Raw genomic sequence first — 18,667 nt, 5'->3', positions numbered from 1 at the left:
GGTGCTTACCTCCAGACACTGATCAAAGTACCACCTGTTCCGAAGAGGGAAAGAACGTTGGTTGGGTCCACCTTGGCCTTTTTGCGCCACAACTCCATGCCAACATAATTCTGCCATCATTTCTTTTTATGGAAATTATAACCTGTTCCCCCATATGTAATTCCCATTTTCCTGGGATATCGTACTGACTGGGACGGCTATGGGGGTTGCTCCAGGTCTTCAGCACATGGACTCCTTGAAATAGCTGTTTGAAGACATCTTTTCTGAAGAAAACAGGCTACTGCTGTTTATTAAAACTATTGGCATTGAATTCATTTATCAGCTGCTCAGCACAAAGTATAATTGGGTCATGGTCCAGAAGGCTCACAACATCTAAATTAGTGCTTGGAATCGTCATTCGAAAGTCCTCAACTGGCTGAAGTCTGTTAACAGTTCAAGGACTCTAGTTAACTGTTGGCATGCTAGCTGACCCAGTGGAAATATTTGAGAGGTTTTTAAAAATATTCCTTAACCTTGCCAGGAAGAGAAGTAAAATTCTTCAGGTTACTGGGCATTTGTTTCTGCTTCATCCTGGCAGACAAGGCTTAAAGCCTAAGACTGCAGATGTATGAGGCATCTTGATATGTAGGGCACTTAGTATTTTATTAAAGACAAAAGTGAAACTGCTAACGATGTACAGACAGGTTGACCCTTTTGATGGGTAAGAATTCGCATCTTACCTGGCATCAGAAAATTCATTCCAGGAAGGAACCTCTTCAATGTGATAAATATGGCAAAGCCTTTAATCACATTTCAGCTCTTAGCATCAAAAAGCTCACTGTAAATAAACATTATTAATACTATCTGTGAGGAAAACTTTCCACGTATAGCGCTCATTGCTTTGGACAGAAAAGGAATTCCTTCAGTGTGTTCCAGTCATGTAACGAATTTCAGAAACACTGTGGAGAAAGCTCAATCTTAACTGCAGAGGATCCACAGAAGAAAAAAAATGTGGGGAAATGCTAAAGAAATAGCAAAATGTACAATTTCTGACAAAACTTGTTGCTCTTGGGAACTTCTGTATATTTTGTATGATCACATCAGTGTCTGTGTTTTGCGCCCCAGCCCTGTCACTCTGTATACTCCCTGTACCAGATAATGTATTTTTATTTTAATCTATTTGACAGAACACATCAATCACTCCAAAAGAGCAGTGTTTTGGAGTGAGTAGTGAAATTGACACAGACAAAAAGTCAATTCACAGAACTGAGGAGAGGGAACAGTGAGGGGAAAAAAAAAAACTTCATAGTTTGGTGCTTATCAAGTCAAGAACTTAGGAATGAGGTAGATTCGTTAGAAGGGACAGGTGAGTAGGGAACTAAAATGGAACAGGTTGCTATAGACGCCTGCAGTTTCCACAGCCAGGAACTCAACGCTTAGCTGCCAGATCACCGTTTCCAGCAAGGAGAATGGGTTCTCTGAGCTTGTCGGGGGCGAAAGAAGGTCTGCTCCATGAATTGAGAGTAGGGAGTGGACTGGGAAGGCCAGGGGGACCACTTACTATCTTGACCTGGACCAGTGGTGTAAAGCATCATCCTGCTTCCCCCACTAACTCTTACCTCTGTGTTGAGAAAACGTGGGGTAGGAAAACACCAAGATGGACTTTTCCCTGGAAAACAGACACAGATGCATCCAGGCCCTGGCATTGCAGTGTTCCCTCTGTATACCTCCTGTGTACAGGAGTCTCCTGTATACCTCCCCTGATCCCACTCACCTCCCCTGGCCTGTGATTATTAAGAGAGGGCTTGAGAAGATTCACAGCTGAGAAAGAACTTTTTTCTGTTCTTTATCCTAGAGTTGATCACCTTTTATTGCAGGGTCTGGTCATCCTGACATACTCATCTAAAGCTAGCTAACCAGGTTCATCCTACCACCCTCACGGAAGAATCATCGTGTAAATTGGTGTAACGGAATTAACCCGTAGTCAGACAGTGACAGCAATACCTGCCAGAGAAGCCATGTGTTTGTGGTCCGATTCTGGGCAGCTGCTCAGAAATAGCGATGAGGGGGCCATGGTGCCTGAACTGGGAAACCAAATGCAGGTCTGCAGATTGCAAAGCAAAATGTAGGATCAGAAAAGGAAAGTAAGTGGTATAAATAGATGTTTTTGTAGAAGTTAAGAGTAGATTTTTATTTCAGCTACTGCTGGAGAATATAATAGAAAGCATTGTTTAAAAAGTTTCTAACATTTGGGTTTCATTCCTGGGATGGACACACTACTGTACATTGAAAAGTAGTTACTTATTTTGCTATTCAAATTAATTTTTTATTCTATCTAAAACTGAAATTATCTGTTTTACTTTTCAGAGCTTTGTAAAAACAAACTTGAAGTTATAGGGAGGTAAGCCATCTCCGATTCTGCAGGTCAAACAGAAGTTTGGGAAATATTTTAGACATCACATAATAATGTCTTAACATGAGAACTTAGTTTCATATTGTCTGGTTCTGTTTAATAGTGGATACCACAAACCTCATGTTTTTCTCTTATCCTGAAACCATGGAAGGTAAAGAGACATTAGATTGACTTCTGAACAATGGTCAGTTATTTAACAGGTTTTTCTTTTAATTGTTGAGTTTCTCACCTCCATTTACTAAAGAATCATGACTCACTTCAAATTGCACAGCAGTCAGCAAAGTTAATTGGCCCTAAATTAAATTTTCTCCCTTCAGCAAGCACTCATTAAGCAGTCAGGCTGAGTGTGTTAAGATGCAGAGTTAAGTTTGTGAGGTATTGAAAGGTGATGCTGAAACTGGGATTTCATTCCAGCGTCAGATGTGGGTTTCAAGTTCCTTTGGTCCAGGGAAGGGACTGGGCAGCCACAGGTGCCCCCAAGTTGCTTTTGGTTATTCTCCCAACAAGGTCAGATGCGCCATGAAGGAGAGTGGAGAGGAGGGATGTAGAAGACAGACTCCAGCTGCTTAAGAGTGACAGGGGAGCCTGGGGGAGAGAGGAGAGAGACTGCCCATGAGTTGTGGACCAGTATTCGCCCGCCTTTCCAGGTGCCTTTCCACCTGGCCCCTGCCCCGCCTGAGCAAGGACAGAGCATATTAGAAATGCTTCTGCTGGTGGTAGGGGTTCTTATGTGAAAACAGATATGTGAGGGGGGTGGGTGGGAGGAAACAGGTTGTGATGATACAGGAAAATCTGTGAGTTTAGGGGCAAGGGGTGGGGTATGCAGGCAAAATCAGCAATTATTTTAAAATGAACATACGTATTTTTATTAGCTTTTAGTTAAATAGAGATTATTACACCCAGGTCAACACGATAAGCCTAAATATATATAGAGAACTAACTCAGGCATTGTCTTGTTTATCTGTAGACTGAATAAAATAAACCTTTCCTGTTTTGTCAGTTCCTGGTATCTTCGTTTAGAATAAATTAGACCAAAAGAAGAAGCTCACTTGTCTTTGTACACCCCCAGAGTTAAGTTATTGCTGTTCAACCCTGGCCTTTTCATTTCACTGGTCTTTGAAGAGTCCAGGTGCTTGATAGATGTTCAGTAAATGATTTTTTAAGTGAACTTGTTTATTTAAAATCCTCTTAACATTTATGGAAAGACTTCTTTCGGTAAGTAATGGGATCTTAGAGGGAAAGTGGTTTTTTTGTTGTTGTTGTTAAAGCTAAGAAACTCCTCCATTGAAGAGTCTTTTGAAACCTTACTCGAGAGCTAAAAGTTTCAATCATGAAAAATAGCAGCAAACTGAAACTGATATGCACTTGCAGTCAGTGGTCCATTTCAGGAGGCTGGTGCTGTCTGACAGAAATGTTTAGTGAGGTCGGGGAAGGAGATGGTGGGGATTTGTAATAAATATTCTCTATGTTCTCTTCCGAATCTTGGTAAAACAATAAATTATCATCTCTAGGTGGCAATAGTTGTGATGTTTGTGTTTTGTTGTCCTTGGTTGCATAAAATGTACATTTTGGATAAAGAAATAGAAGTATAATTTCAAAGACAAAAACACGTACTGTCACCCACAAACAACCCTCAACCAAATGACATGTCCTAAGTAATTTCTCAGGAGCTTAGGTAGCTTCTAAGAGGGCAACAGAATGAAAAGCCGTGGAATAAAAATGCTTTTTAACGATCTCCTAAAACAATTTTCTCATAAAATGAAACCATTAAAATAATCTTTGAGCACTTTATGAATCTTAGAAAACAGAACATCCTAATGGTAAGAACAGCATGTAAAACTGATGGCTTAGATCTTTAAATATGACTTCTAATAACCTTGTTTATTAGAAACTTTTTTTTTGCTTTGTCTCATTTAAGTAATTTTTTCACTCTATTTAGAAACCAGAGAGAAGTGCAGAGTGTTCTGTTTTCCCCTGAGCTTCAGTTTTCATATCCTAAAGGGGTCCTAAAGGAACAGTATTTGCCCTGGAATAATGGACATTGCTGATACAGGTTTAAGAGGCCTTTCCAAACTTTGCCTGTCCATTCATCAGTAGTCGCCACCACCACCTCCCAAGTCTCAGGTGTCTTCAGCACAGCCTCCACTCCAGATGCCTGAACGCAGGAGGTGCTGGTCTGAGTCTTCTACCTGAGTTATCGGTCACTGTGCACCCTGCATTGGATTCTGGACTTGAATTTTAAAAGACATCAACCAGAAAAAAAAATAAAAGACATCAACCACCGGAGGGAAAAACAAAACCACCTCTGGTGTGCAATGAGGGGTTTTGCTTGGTGAGGAAAGGCGGCATAAGAACTTGGTCTCTACCCTCAACTATCTCTAAAGGCTTGTCAGGTCAGAAGAGAGATTCAGTCTGTTCTCCACGACTCCAGGAAATAGATTTAAATCCCTTTCAGTAAACATTGTCAGACCACGTCCTGGGTGTCAGGAATAATAGGTTCTGCAATGAGTAAGGCAGATACATAAAACCAGCTCTGCCCAGCCTCAGCCTCTAATTGTCCTGGCAGAGGCAAATTAGAAAAAGGCACCTCTTCTCAAGACACTTGGCTGCCTTGTGCTGGCGAGTTGTGATAACCGCACAACTCCAGGGACTTCCCTAGGGGGTCCAGTGGCTAAGACTCCACCCTCTCAATGCAGGGGGCAAGGCTTCCCTCCCTGGTCAGGGAACTAGATCCCACGTGCTGCAACTAAGAGCCAGCACAGCCAAATAAATATTAAACTGTACAACTCCCTGATAAGATGAATGGTGCCCCCCCGGGGGGGTTTTGTAGGGCCCAAGTTGCACAACCAGGAGGAGTGACCCCAGTGGAAGTCGCTAGGAGAAGGAACCTTGTTGCCAAGTCAGCCAGAGCAGGTTGCTGCATCGAATCAGGTCACCTGTGACACCCGGGGTCCTGGGCAGGAAGGGATTTTGCAAGTGGGAGGGTTGGGCCACATGCCCTTTGTGATCTCCATCTACTCAGAGATAATGCAGTTTTTTTCTAGGTTCTTCCACGACAAGGGGCAATGAGCTGGCAACATGCTCTCTTGTAAAGTCCTGGCAGGAAACTATCTTCTCTTGTTAAGACAGGTGGCCTTCTCCAGAGAAGGTAGGATAACAAAGGATCTGCGATGGGCAGAGCCACATCCATGGCGGTGGGGCATGGGAAGCCGACATTAAAACACAGGAAATGAGAAAAATATTGTAGCCCAGAGTTTTGAAAATTAAAATGTCCTTAGTATTGGTACAGCTAATTACAAAGCTAGCTCACTCTCCTGTGATCCAGGCACTTTAAAGTTGTCAGAGGAGGTTGTTATTACGCCCCTTTTCCAGGTAATTAAATTGCATCTTCAAGTCCCCCAAGGCTCATTAGCACAGAATTCCAGGTCTAAGCTATGAGGTTGTCTTAACTACATCACCTTGATTCTCTTTTCATTTTCTTTAGCTGAATGAATGTCTTTGCAACTTCCCAACAGGCTGTACAGGTGGATTCCTGGGGGTGGGGGTGGGGGGCAGTGCGAGCTTTCCTTGTTTTAAGAGAAATCAAGGTTTGATCACCCTCTACTGGCAAAGCATAGTGATAGCAGCAAAAATAAGTGAGTGAAACTTAAGGGACAAAGATCCTGAAAGCAGCTCTCTTGGAGAGAAAAAACAAGCACCCTGTCCAAAACAGAGGAGGGAGCCGACACTTATAATAACCAGCGTAGCATTTTGCTTTCCAGATTTCTGCTACAAAGGGAAGGGGACTCCCCCCCCCCCTTTTTCTTTTCAAACCAAATCTTCCAAAACAAAAGAAAACTGAGTAATGTAGAGAGTCAAGGGGGAGAATATGGCAGAGTATGGAGATTTATTTAAGAAACCGAGGGCCCTCAGAGGGTCATGTTACACTTCACATTGCAAGATTCAGAGACAACTTTCAGACAAGATTGTGAAACTGTTGTAGCTGATCTTTGGGACAATCATGTGGCAATTTCCAAATATTTTGAAGGGGCTGACAAGAACTACCACATGCATTTTGTGAGAGGAAAAGCTCAGGCAAAACTAGGATCAACATGGGAATTCCCTGATGGTTCAGTGGTCAAGATTTGGCGGTTTCACTGCTGAGGGCCTGGGTTCCATCCGTGATTGGGGAACTAAGAGTCCACAAACCTTCTGGCACAGTTTAAAAAAAAAAAAAGACTAGGATCAATGAGTTGAAATTACAGGAAAGCAAATGTTTAGTTGAACTTTTTCCAAGTAGAACTCTCCATAAGTTTCTTTGTATGTGATTGTTGAATGAATTCATTGGGAAGAGTATGAGGTTCTTGGAAGCCAAAACAATTCTGAAATGCAGATGCCACATCCCAGCAAGCCACCAACCACACTGGTTAACTTTATTTGCTGTGTGGTCTTTTCTCTAGTTGCTGAGAGCAGGGGCTCCTCCCTAGATGTGCGCCGTTTTCATTGCGGTTGCTTCTCTTATTATGGAGTACAGCCTCAATAGTTGTGCACGGTGCATCGGCTGAGTTGCTCTGCAGTGTGCGGGATCGTCCTACTTCGGGATAGAACCTGTGTCTCCTACATTGGCAGGTGGATTCTTTACCACTAAGCCACCAGGGAAGTCCCAACTTGTGTGCCTTTTGAGGGATCAATCCCTTATTTACAGTTAGTCCCTAATTGCAATTGAGCAAGAGCGGGGGTGGGGGGAGGAGGTTGATAACGTAGGCACGAACCTCCGTACCGAGTGCTGCGACACCAGGTGCACCTATAAGGTGACATCAGAGATCTCTGTCCAGGAAGCTTAGAACCCACAGAGGCCCAAGGGCACAGCTACTTCAGCTGGATGCCGCCGGGAGAGAAAGAACTGAATCTCGGGCTTAGAGGGCTAAGTGGGGAACTCCATGTTCATAAACGGGGACCGAGTTCCCACGCTGTGACCAGCCTGAGGATCACAGGAGAACTGGCCTCAAGTCCAGGAGGGGGAACCGAGGTCACTGCGCAGAGCCCACGCCTCTCCCTGGCCCGGCGAGAAGCTGCGGGGTGCGAACACCGCCAAGACTTCGTCTAGTCGGCCCTTTCTTAGTTTAAAAAAAAAAAAGGAGTGCGGAAAAAAAAAGGTGGGGAGGTGCGGACTAGGTCCCCGGCTGTTAACGTTGCGGGGGCTTCTCTCCTCTAGTCCCTGCGGGGCAGGAACCTTCGGCGAACCCGAGACACCGAGATGCAGAGAAGACCTCCCGAGTTCCTAGAGGGGCCGCTGCGGCCCCTCGCAGCTCTCCGCGGGCGGAGCTATGACGTACTTCCGGCTGCGCCGGCCGCGGTGCGCGTTGAGGTGTCCCAGCGGCCCGAGCGGCTCTGACTCACGGTGAGCCTCCTGGTCCACGGTTCGCGTGGCGGGCGGAAGAGGGAGTTTCCGCCGAAGGGGTGCGGGGAGGGACGAGTGGATTAGGCAGCTGTGGCCTCTGGGGACTCCCCAGACCGGTCCTGGGAGGGAGGTGGGAGGAGGCCTCTGTCCCTACCTAGGCCCAGATGGCGGAGGCCTTTGCTCTCGCGAAAACATTTCCGCCCCTGCCCCCACCCCGGGTTTAACAAGTGAAAGTTGGTCTCTTTCGCGTTACAAAGCAGTTTTTTTCTGCCTTCGGTGAGCCCAGTCGCCAGTCAGCTAGAACAGGGATGTTTTCTCTTATTTCCCGGGCTCTAAGTAGGCGGTCCAAATTCAAGGCTAATTGATTTAAGAAACTGAGCCTCGGAAGTCTTGTGTATTGTCTGAAATATGGGAGGGACTAAGTCCGTTGGGCATTGTTCAGGTTAGAAAGTACGTAACAGGAATCTGCTCAAGTTTAGAAACCCATTTTAGAGGGCCGTTTACTTACAGTTTGTCTAGAGAAAGGTGATCTGGTGAGTGAGGTACTTAGAAACTCCTGTTATAAAAGGAACAGTTGGAAGAGTTGTGAAGAAAAGAGTTAAGCAAGACAACTGTTTTCAGGTGTTGGAAGGCTACTACGGAGAAAGTAAGTTTTGGACTAGGAGCGAACTAGGATGTGAAGAAAGAAAAAGTGATGCAGAATTTGGTGCAGTTTAGAGAAGCAAGAAACTCAGAAAACTATCCAACAGTAGAAATCTGTGCCTCAAAATTATCAGATTTGCCTGCGTAGGAGTTTTCAGTTACAAAAGGGTAACATTTTAAGGGTAACAGAGGAGCCTGGTGGGCTGCCGTCTATGGGGTCGCAGAGTCGGACATGACTGAAGCGACTTAGCAGCAGCAGTAGCCGCAACATTTTAAAAGTTCTAGGAGGAAAAAAAAGGCATTCTAGCAGCAATAGGTAAATCCCATTTAATTGTTAGAATTTATAATAATAACTTGGTTCATTTATGCCTGATCTTCTAGAATGGGATTTGGGACACTTTTGGGGGGCGTGTAAGCTTTGGGAAATTGGCCTAAAGGAGGGGAAAAAACTCGGAACAGAATAAACACTTCTGCTTGTAGACTATGAACTTTTGCTCTTTGGCCCTTTTGTGCTAAACAGTCTAGATAGCTTAAAGAAGATAGTTCATTGTGGTTGAAGACAATGTGAGTAATGAAACCTCTGTTTTCTATTCACATGCTTTTTTATTTTATAAACTATTTATTGAGAAAAATTGAGAAGCCAAGATCTGGAGGGCATGCCTAAGTGAACCTTTAGACAAACTCAGCATGACCAGATGTTTGGTCAAGACCAAATACTGGCTTTGACAGGGTAAGGGTGGGAATAAAGCATTATCAGATTAAAAAAAAAAAAAAATTCTTTACCAGTCTGACAGGTGGAAGAAAGAGGAGAGACAAAGGACAAGGAAATCCAAGAGGCAACAGGGATTGAAATCCTTGAGGCCTTGTTTTTTGTCCTGTGATGATTTTGGCTTTTACTCCGTATGAGACACGAAGCCTTGAAAGGTGTGAACAGAGGAATGATGTGATCTGATGTATAATATTTTATAGACAACTGAGACTTCCTTGGTGGTCCAGCGTTTAAGACTCTGCGCTTCCACTGCAGGGGGCTTAGTTCCCTGTGAGGGAACTAAGAGCCTGCATGCTGTGTGGTGGGGCAGAAAAAAGGCACCGATGATGGACTGGGACAACAGTGTTGGAGGAAGTGAGATGTGGTTGAATTCTGAATCTCTTGGGTGTAGAGCTAACAAGATTTACTCCTGAATTGTGTGTAGAATGTGAAAGAGGAGTCAGGAATGACCAGGGTTTTTTTGCTCCAGAAAACAGAACAGTAGAATTGCCATTCACTGAGATGAGTAGCTTTGGAGGAATGATGGGAAGTGCAGTTTTGGACACGTTAAGTTTGGGAAGCCGCTGGACATGCTGGTGGCAAGGTCAAGTGGGTGGTTGGTTGTAAGAGTCTGGCGCTCAGAAGAGAGGTCCAGGCTGGAGAGTGTGAATTGGCGAATGTGAATAAATAGATGGTAATTAAAGCCACGCAACCAGATGATATCAAGGAGAGTGAGTGCAATTAGGAAGAAGGCTCCAGGTGCCCAGCCTGCCACATGTTGGTGGCCTTACTGAGGCATGAATTTGAATTGCGGGCACTGCAAAACTGGTGTGCTACAATAAATCACTGAACTACTGGGCTCAGTTACTACTGACGGTACTCAGCAGTAACATTTAGGAAAACTTTCTTCCTAAAGTGTTTTGCAAAGGCAATGGTTTGATGTAGTGGCATCTGTGTTTGGATTTGCTAAGTTCAGGGTAACAGTTCCCATGTGAACGTGATGCAGGACACACCCTGTTTAATGCCTCCTGTGCCGCGTTATAACCCCTAGTGTCTGAATTTCCCAGGCTGAATCCCAGAAGCTGAGCCACCCAATGGAGAGTCCCTCTGTTCTTGGGGTGCCCTCCTCTGGCCAGAGTAGGAAATTCTGTAATAGTTAAGTTAGAGTTGTTCCTACGTGCTAGAGACAAGACGGCAGTGCTTCCCTGGTCAGTTTTCAAGTAACCCTCATCCTGGGAGCTTCAGTGGCATACTGACTGCAGAGAGCAGCATAAAGGAGTGTTCAGTGCTGACTCTGGTCCTGTGCAGGAGCAGTGGTGCCTTGTAGGATGCTTCAGAGTTGGGGTACCATAGAGGGGAGTTCAGCTATCATCCCTAGAATTCTGCACGAATTAGCAGCTGATAATTACCAACTTTCTCATAAAAGCGAGGTTGCATATTGAGGTTTCATTCTTAGAACTCCATTTCCTGTATTTTTAATTACCCAAATTGATCACAGAAATAAAGGGGAAGAGTCATATAAAATATGTTTTAAATACATATTTCCCAAATGTGTAAAGCTAAATACATGATATAAAAGCTGTAACAGACATGTACCTTTGTTGGAAGGTTCTGCATGGGCTGGAATTGGTGCTTTTTTGTTTTCCTGGGTTGTTTTTTGTTTTTTTTTTGAAGACCATAGAATTTGGGCATTAGAAGTAAAATCTATCTTGGTTTGTTAAAAACTGCTTATGATCCTTTAAAGATTTTATGATTTTTCTAGTTACAAAAGTAATATCCACTAAAGAAAATTTAGAAAATGAAAAAGACTTTTAAAAATTGAACTCATACATAATTCTCTATCCCAGAAATATCACAGTTAGTGTTTTTCCTTTTTTCCTTCATGGTGATTATGTGTATATTGTGTGTGTGTGTGTGCACAATATTTCAGGTGCAGTCAGACCAGATCCATGGAGGCTGACATGCATGTTAGAAATGAGCATACTTTGCTGCATGGCTCAGGAAACTCAGACAGGGGCTCTGTATCAACCTGGATGGGTGGGGTGGGGAGGGAGGTTCCAAAGGGAGGGGATATGTCTTTGGCTCCTTATTGAGACTGTTGGAATTTTCCTTACTCAGATCCAGTATAAGAACACATATATGACAGAAAAGATGCTGCTTAGAGTTTGAAAACATGCTTGTCAGGAAGGCCAGTCATAAGCATGTAAGATAAATTAACTTACGGAGTTTTCTTTCAGAGCATATTTAATAATAGGGTGATTCTGTTGTCGATTCACTTTCTACTTTTCCGTCTCCCCCTTTCTCTGTCCCCTACTGGTAATCACTAGTTTGTTCTCTGTATGTGTGGGTCTGTTTCTTTTTTGTTACATTCACTGGTTTTATTGTTTAGAGTTCACATGTAAGTGACAATGTACAGTATTTGTTTTTCTCTCTCTGGCTTGTTGCACTAAGCATAATACCCACCAAGTCCATCCATCCATGTTGTTGCAGATGGTTCCATTCTTGCTGAGTAGTATTTGCGCACGCACACCCCTTTCTAGCTGTTCATCTGTTGATGGTCACTTAGGATGCTTCCATATCTTGGCAGTTGTAAACAATGCTGGTATGAATATTGAGTGGTTTAGTCTCTAAGTCGTGTCCAACTCTTTGTGACTTCATGGACTGTAGCCCACCCACAGGCTCCTCTTTCTGTGGGATTTCCCAGGCAAGAAGACTGGAGTGAGTGGCCACTTCTCCAGGGGATCTTCCCCACCCAGGGATTGAACCTGGATCCCCTACATTGCAGACAGATTCTTTACCAACTGAGCCACCAGGGAAGGCCCATGTATATTTTTGAATGAGTGTTTTCATTTTCTTCAGCTAGCTATGCAAAAGTGGAATTGAGCCACAGATCACTCTTTCAGAGAATGAAGACAAAATCAGATCAAAACAGAATATTGCTGAGCTGACGCTAGCAAGATTTTTGATAGTCATCGTTATATGGTATTTTTATAGTGGCTATAATTTCCACAATTTTTTAGAGACCAAAAAGCATACTTTTTCTTTTGATAATTTTATGGTAATCATATTTTCATAGGTTTAACGTGTAGCCCTAAAGAACCAGAAACCCACAGGAACCAATATTCCTGCTCCACGGAATCCTGTCTGTAGTGACAGCTGTTTCTGGAGTACCTCCGAGATGAAGGTGCTGGGCATGGCCACAGTTCTGGGCCCTAGGCCTCCACAGGAGCAGGGGCCTGTGATTGTGAAGATTGAGGAGGAGGAAGAGAAAGGGAAGCGCCTTCCCATGGAGATATTCCGCCAGCGCTTCAGGCAGTTTGGGTACCACGACACCCCTGGCCCGCGGGAGGCCCTCAGCCAGCTCCGGGTGCTCTGCTGCGAGTGGCTGCGGCCCGAGATCCACACCAAGGAGCAGATCCTGGAGCTGCTGGTGCTCGAGCAGTTCCTGACCATCCTGCCCCAGGAGCTCCAGGCCTGGGTGCAGGAGCACTGCCCGGAGAGCGCCGAAGAGGCCGTCACTCTCCTGGAGGATCTGGAACGGGAGCTGGATGAGCCGGCACCGCAGGTAGCCCGGGGCGCCCTCCCCCGCGAGATTGAGAGCCCAGCGGACCAGGCAGGGGCGGGTGTGTCCACAATGCTGAGAGTGACTGACAGGACCTTCCGCCGAGCTAGACCGTCTTTCCTCCTGGTTTTCTTCTGTTATCCTGTGTGGAATTGAGGGATTACCCTTGGGAGTTGAATGGAATGGAGGGTCTCTTTTCTAGAGGTTCTACATAGCTGTTCTGAGATTTTCTTTCATTCTGGTTCTTAAAGTGAGCTGTGCACAGACCCAGCCTTTCATAATTGTCTCTAGGTGTCCCCACCTCCCCGTGAGCAGAAACGGTCATGGGAGAAGATGTCACCCTCAGGAATGGCAGAGGAGTCCCTGAGCAGCCCGCAGCTAGAGTCTGTGGAGACCAGTCACAGATACGAGTCCTGGGGGCCCCTCTACATCCAAGAGACTGGTGAAGAGGAGAAGTTCACTCCCGCGCTGAGGAAGGTTCGAGGTAGGACCATCTCTCAGGCCCCGGCTTGGTGCCCCAGGCCTTTGTGGTGGAAGAAACAGTCATCCTCATTCCTGATTGTCAGGAGGTCCCCTGGGCTGACAGGCAGAATGAGTTCCTTTCTTCCCTCAGGTGTGTCTCAGTCAGTCTTGGCGTGGGAACAAATGACACCCTTGAAGGGAGAGCTGAAGTTTGGTAAGGGGACTGTTCACGGAGGTGAGGGCAGGTTGAATGAACTGATAAGAGATGGTGCTGGTTCATTTGTTCATGACTTAGCGGCCCTGCTGTCATCAGTTTTCAGTGTGGATTTCTCTTTTTCTCCTTTTCTGTGTGTGGATGGGTAGGTGGACTTTTAAGAGGGGTGACTGCTTAGTGAAATGGTCTAAAAAAGCTTAATGACTTCAGTCAGATTTCAAGAGTTGCTTTGTAACTGAGAGAATGACAGGAAACATGTATTGATAGTTTAAATGATGAAAGTTAAACCCTCATAGGAGTTAAGTACTGTCATTCAAACTACCAAGGATCTGGGATTAGAATGATTATAAATGGACCAAACGTTCTCTTTTATTGCTATTAAATACATTCAACTTCTGTGAGAATCCGAATTTTGTGAGTTTGCCATTAGCCTCTTCGCCCTTAATTATGCTTTTTATTTCCTGCTACCAACTTTGACCCTTCTACAATCTTTCTTTCTTGTTTCTTTCTGCCTGAACATCACCCAGCTTCTTTGTTGCTGTCTCAGTATGCTTAGTTTTGCCTGAAGTTTTGCCTAATTTCCCTCTATATATGAAGTTCTCCTGGCAGACAGCGCTGTGTACTGCTCATGCCATGATAGCTTCTGGTAGGGGCTTGCATGAAAGTCTGGCGTTGTAAACTAGATCTGATAATGACCTGTTTGTCTTAAACGTGATACTGTGACTTTGTAGAATGGTATTTGGTTACCCCTTAGAATCCATCAGTGTCACCTGATGGTTCTGTTTCTCATTTAGGTTTTTTTCTCATGACAGGAAGCAAGTGACATGTCCGTATCCTGCTTATTGTTTCAGATCGTAAGTCGAAGACCCAGAATGAGGAATCAACAGATAAGGAGGGAAGTTCTGAAGAATCTCATGCAGAAGGATTCAGAAGGGATACACTTCCCATGATTATCACTGATAAATGTGAGGCCAGGTTAGAAAGGCAGTGGGTAAATCCAGAAAAGGAGAGAGGAACAAAAACCCCCCTCCAAGACAAAGGTTCTGCTAAAGGTAGAGAAGTAGTGACTAAACCTGCCCCGGGAGAGAGACGTTACATATGTGCTGAGTGTGGGAAGGCCTTTAGTAATAGTTCCAACCTCACTAAACACCGGAGAACACACACTGGGGAGAAACCATATGTGTGCACCAAGTGTGGGAAGGCTTTCAGCCACAGCTCCAACCTGACCCTTCACTACAGAACACACCTGGTGGACCGGCCCTATGACTGTAAGTGTGGGAAAGCCTTCGGTCAGAGCTCAGACCTCCTTAAGCACCAGCGAATGCACACTGAAGAGGCCCCTTACCAGTGTAAAGATTGCGGCAAAGCCTTCAGTGGCAAAGGCAGCCTCATTCGCCACTACCGAATACACACCGGGGAGAAGCCGTATCAGTGTAACGAGTGTGGGAAGAGCTTTAGTCAGCACGCGGGTCTTAGTTCTCACCAGAGACTCCATACTGGAGAGAAGCCGTATAAATGTAAGGAGTGTGGGAAAGCCTTCAACCACAGCTCCAATTTTAATAAGCATCATAGAATCCATACTGGGGAAAAGCCCTATTGGTGTAGTGATTGTGGGAAAACCTTCTGTAGTAAGTCCAATCTTTCCAAACATCAGAAAGTCCACATTGTAGAGGGAGAAGGATCTTAACCATCAGGTACGATCTTTTGGTGGTTTTTGTTTTTCTTCCTTTAGAACGTGAATGCTAGAGATAGCCCAATAATTGCAAAGTTAACTATGGAGTAGATTTTGTTTGTTTGACTCAATGTGAAGGGGATGGAGTGAGAGCTCAGGCAGGGACAGGGTGGGTTCCTCACCTGCCCACCAACTCACTGGGGCAGGGTCCCCTCACCACACTTGACGTCCCATACACCATGCCGGCATTGCCTTTTGTATAGTTACACTGCTGTGTATCCAGTATAATTAAAGAAAAAGCATTAAAACTGTTTAGCTGTTTTAACATATACTCAAGATTATGACTTGTAAAGAAATGAGCCATGTTGAACACAGTTTAATCTGATTCAGAATAAACTTTAAAAGTTCTTGTAATGCCTCAGGACTGTTATTGTAAAAAAAAATGTTAATCAACCCTATTCTAGAAAGAGGAAGCTTCCTACTGGTTTTGCTTTTGGAAAATTTGGATTTGGGGTAAATAAAACTTTGAGTACTTGCGAATGTGTGTTAGGAAGTTGCGGCCAGGTATGTAGAGCAGCTGCAGCTTGGTCTTTGTTGTGCTTCTCCTACATGCTGAACACTGTTTCTTTTTTTGTCTTTGGGAACATTCTGTCAGCCTCACATCCTTTTTGGTCTTGTGTACTCTGTCTCTGCCAAAGTCTGAAAATCTTGACTCCTTGAGACACTTCCTTCTGAGTTCCAGAAGCCAGTAGTAGAGTATGATTTTACCTTAAATCAGTCGACCTTGTCTTTTCCCTGTGACTGCAGACTCTCTGGTTTCAGGTGTGGCTTTTGGCCAGTTGGTCCTCCTGTTACTTGGAAACCCGACTTCACTCTTTGCTCCTGTTGGTTGCTTATCTTTGTGAGTTTTTTCCATCTTTTATTGGTAGTCACTGAAATGTCTCTTTGCTGCTGCAGCTCTAGCGTTCACGCAAACCTGTCATGCCAGGATTGAGGACAGCAAGGAAGTGTCATGTCTAGTACCAGTTCTGATCGCAGGAAACTGCCTCACGTGCCATCCTGGAATAAGATTAAACTACAGGTAATGAGTCCTTGCACCAGCCAAATATGTTAGGGCGGGAGGTGAGGGAGTCATTATTGAAAAAGATTCAGCAGTGCTTGGATATGAACAGATCCTCAGGGAGGCCCACAGAATTAAGTGACTAGGCGCAGCTGGGTGTCTTTCTGGCCCCCACTGGAGCTGCTGGTCCAGATCAGGAACAGTAGGAACCTGCTAAGCCCAGAGACCTGCGTCTCGTCCTCTGGTGAGAAGGGCCTGGACCCCAGGTCTGTCCTGTCCCTTACCATCCTGACTCTGCAGTGGTACTTTCTGATGGGCATTGAAGTGAGACAAAGGTCCAAACACTTCTTCAGCTCCCATGAGTCCATCAGCTGAAATCTTCCTCCGATCTCTTTGTCCCAGACTTTCAGCCTTAATTTTGGCAGACCCGTTGTCTAGCCAAGCGACAGCCCAGGAGACACTTTCTCCTTCCACAAAAAGTTGGTGCTCAGTACACAGCTCACAGCTCTGCCCACCAGTTTCCCCTCTCTGGCCTTTAGGGCCACTCCTGAGCAGGGCCGTGTGAATCAGCACATTTTTGGTTCACACATCAAAATACTGAGCTGAACCCTCTGTGAGACAGAAACCCTGCTTGTTTGTTCCAGCACATCAAAGGGAAATAAAGCCATAGGTGTGAGCAGAGAGACATCAGTTCAGCAAAGGTAAAGGACGTGGGAATGTGGGTCTCCTGCTTACACCCCTTGTGACTTAGGGGCCTGCTCAGATTGTCTAGTGACTACATTCATATTTGTCATAAATCACAATATTGCAGTCTGTATGTATTGGGGAAGGTGGGGACAGATTTTGAGGAGAACGGGCTTTAATCTTGATAGGCACCTGAGTCAGGTGGGATCTTTGCATGGTCTTCAGGCAAAATGAGGCTCTTCTGCATCAAGGGGGAAGGGAGGTGCTTTTGTTAGGCCAGAGGGCTCAGGGGAATTTAGGATTCCAGGTGATAAAGCACTGCTACTGAAATGTTCATCTCGGATACCAGGACCCCAGTCAGGGCCTGGAATTTTGGCCTCAGTGACTAGGCGAGGCTTTTTGTTTAGTCACCTTTGCAGCTCTGCCACCCTTACAACTAAATCCTGCACCTGATTTTCAGAGCAGCCTGCCTTCACTGCAGAAGGTGCACGCTTAAACGCTACCCGGAGGACTTCTGGCTGTCACGACGTGCCCTCAATAGATAGTTGACTGACCCGAGTCTATTGTTTTCTTTCTTCAAAGCTTGAGAGAGGGAAACTCTGCAGCCCCTATAACTGCTTCTGTCCCAGTAACATGCGGGTCACAGAACCAACCACCATTGAGTTTATCACCAGTCTCTCTCTCTTTTTTTTTTAACCACCTGTTCCAGAATCCCATCCTGAGCACTCAATTTCTAGGGCCACTTCCAGTACCAACTGTCAGAGTTTGGATTTCCCTTAAGACAGAGCCCAGGATAAGGGCCTGGGGGCAGAGAGTTTATTTAGGGGACTAGAGGAAGCAGGAGTAAGGAAGCAAGGAGAGAGAGGAGGGCAAGTCAGTACCGGATGCAGTATTGAGCTGGTGCTAATGTCAGCAACCAGTGCTCAGGTCTGCTGGGGACCTTCAGAGATGGGGGAAGACCACTGGTCTACCTGAGCTCTGCTCAGCCCCAGTGCCCACCTCCCACAGTTAGGAGGCCAGTGCCTGCTCGGCTCCAGGAGAGCGCTTGAGGACCCCTGGTGGGCTGGGAAGGTCACTGTCCCCGGGACTGTGAGGCCGGCTTGGTTTGAAGATGCTTGTGAGCGTTGCCTCATATGTCACACAGACACACATTCATATGCACGCATACACAGGACTCCTGGCCAAGCTTCCAGGTTTAGCAAATAAAAGCACATTTGGATTCCAGGTAAACAATATATTTGGAACATACTTATACTGAAAAAACTATTCAATGTCTGAAATTAGGGTTAGAGTATCTGGGCATCTTATCTGGCAGTCCTACTCCCAGTGTGTGTGAGCAGCAAAGCCTCCACCTCTCTGTCCAACGTACTCCAGATACCAAGAGCATAAAAGGGAGCAAAGGAGAAAGAGAGAAACAGGATGTCATCAAAGTGCTTTAAAGGACGCTGTCAAGAAAGTGAAAGGACCACCCACAGAATGATAGAACATTTTTGTAAATCGTGTATATGTGATAAGTCACTTTTATATTGAATATATTTACATCTGAGTAATGACAACCAATTGAAGACAGGCAAAGGAAAAAGATAAACCTGTGGACAATAAGTTTATGGAAAGGAAAGGTACTCAAGATAGCCATGAGAAAAAGGCAAATCAAAACCACAATGAAACCACATCATACCCACTAGGATGGCTGTAATAAAAAAAGAAAACATCAAGTGTTGAGGATGCAGAGAATTCAAAAGCTCATACCCTGGCAGTGAGAATGTAAAATGTGACAACCACTTTGGAAGCCAGTCTGGCATTTCCTCATTAAATACAGCATTTGACTGAAATTCCTACCCTAGATATGTA

The 18,667-nt window shown here is 45.0% G+C and overlaps 1 protein-coding gene across 11 annotated transcripts; it reads left to right on the top strand.

The window, feature by feature from the left end:
• Positions 1-5,124: 5,124 nt before the first annotated feature.
• On the top strand, positions 5,125-15,486 carry ZSCAN21 (zinc finger and SCAN domain containing 21). 11 transcript variants are annotated; one of them, XM_010844772.1, is made up of 6 exons: positions 5,125-5,540; positions 7,587-7,772; positions 12,239-12,727; positions 13,016-13,208; positions 13,338-13,400; positions 14,252-15,486. In XM_010844772.1, the coding sequence occupies exons 3-6, from the start codon at positions 12,341-12,343 to the stop codon at positions 15,085-15,087; spliced, it is 1,479 nt and encodes a 492-aa protein (XP_010843074.1). In that variant the 5' UTR covers positions 5,125-5,540; positions 7,587-7,772; positions 12,239-12,340; the 3' UTR covers positions 15,088-15,486. The 11 variants fall into 11 exon arrangements, with proteins under 11 accessions (XP_010843074.1, XP_010843073.1, XP_010843084.1 ...); XM_010844779.1 differs by lacking the exons at positions 5,125-5,540; positions 7,587-7,772 and adding exons at positions 7,778-7,791; positions 12,022-12,144; XM_010844775.1 differs by lacking the exons at positions 5,125-5,540; positions 7,587-7,772 and adding exons at positions 7,783-8,418; positions 12,022-12,144.
• Positions 15,487-18,667: the final 3,181 nt, after the last annotated feature.

This window comes from Bison bison, unplaced genomic scaffold, assembly GCF_000754665.1.
Source record: "Bison bison bison isolate TAMUID 2011002044 unplaced genomic scaffold, Bison_UMD1.0 scf7180017864208, whole genome shotgun sequence".
Classification (NCBI taxonomy): Eukaryota; Metazoa; Chordata; class Mammalia; order Artiodactyla; family Bovidae; genus Bison; species Bison bison.
The sequence above is the reverse complement of the archived record's forward strand: the minus strand, read 5'-3'. Positions and strand labels throughout refer to the sequence as shown.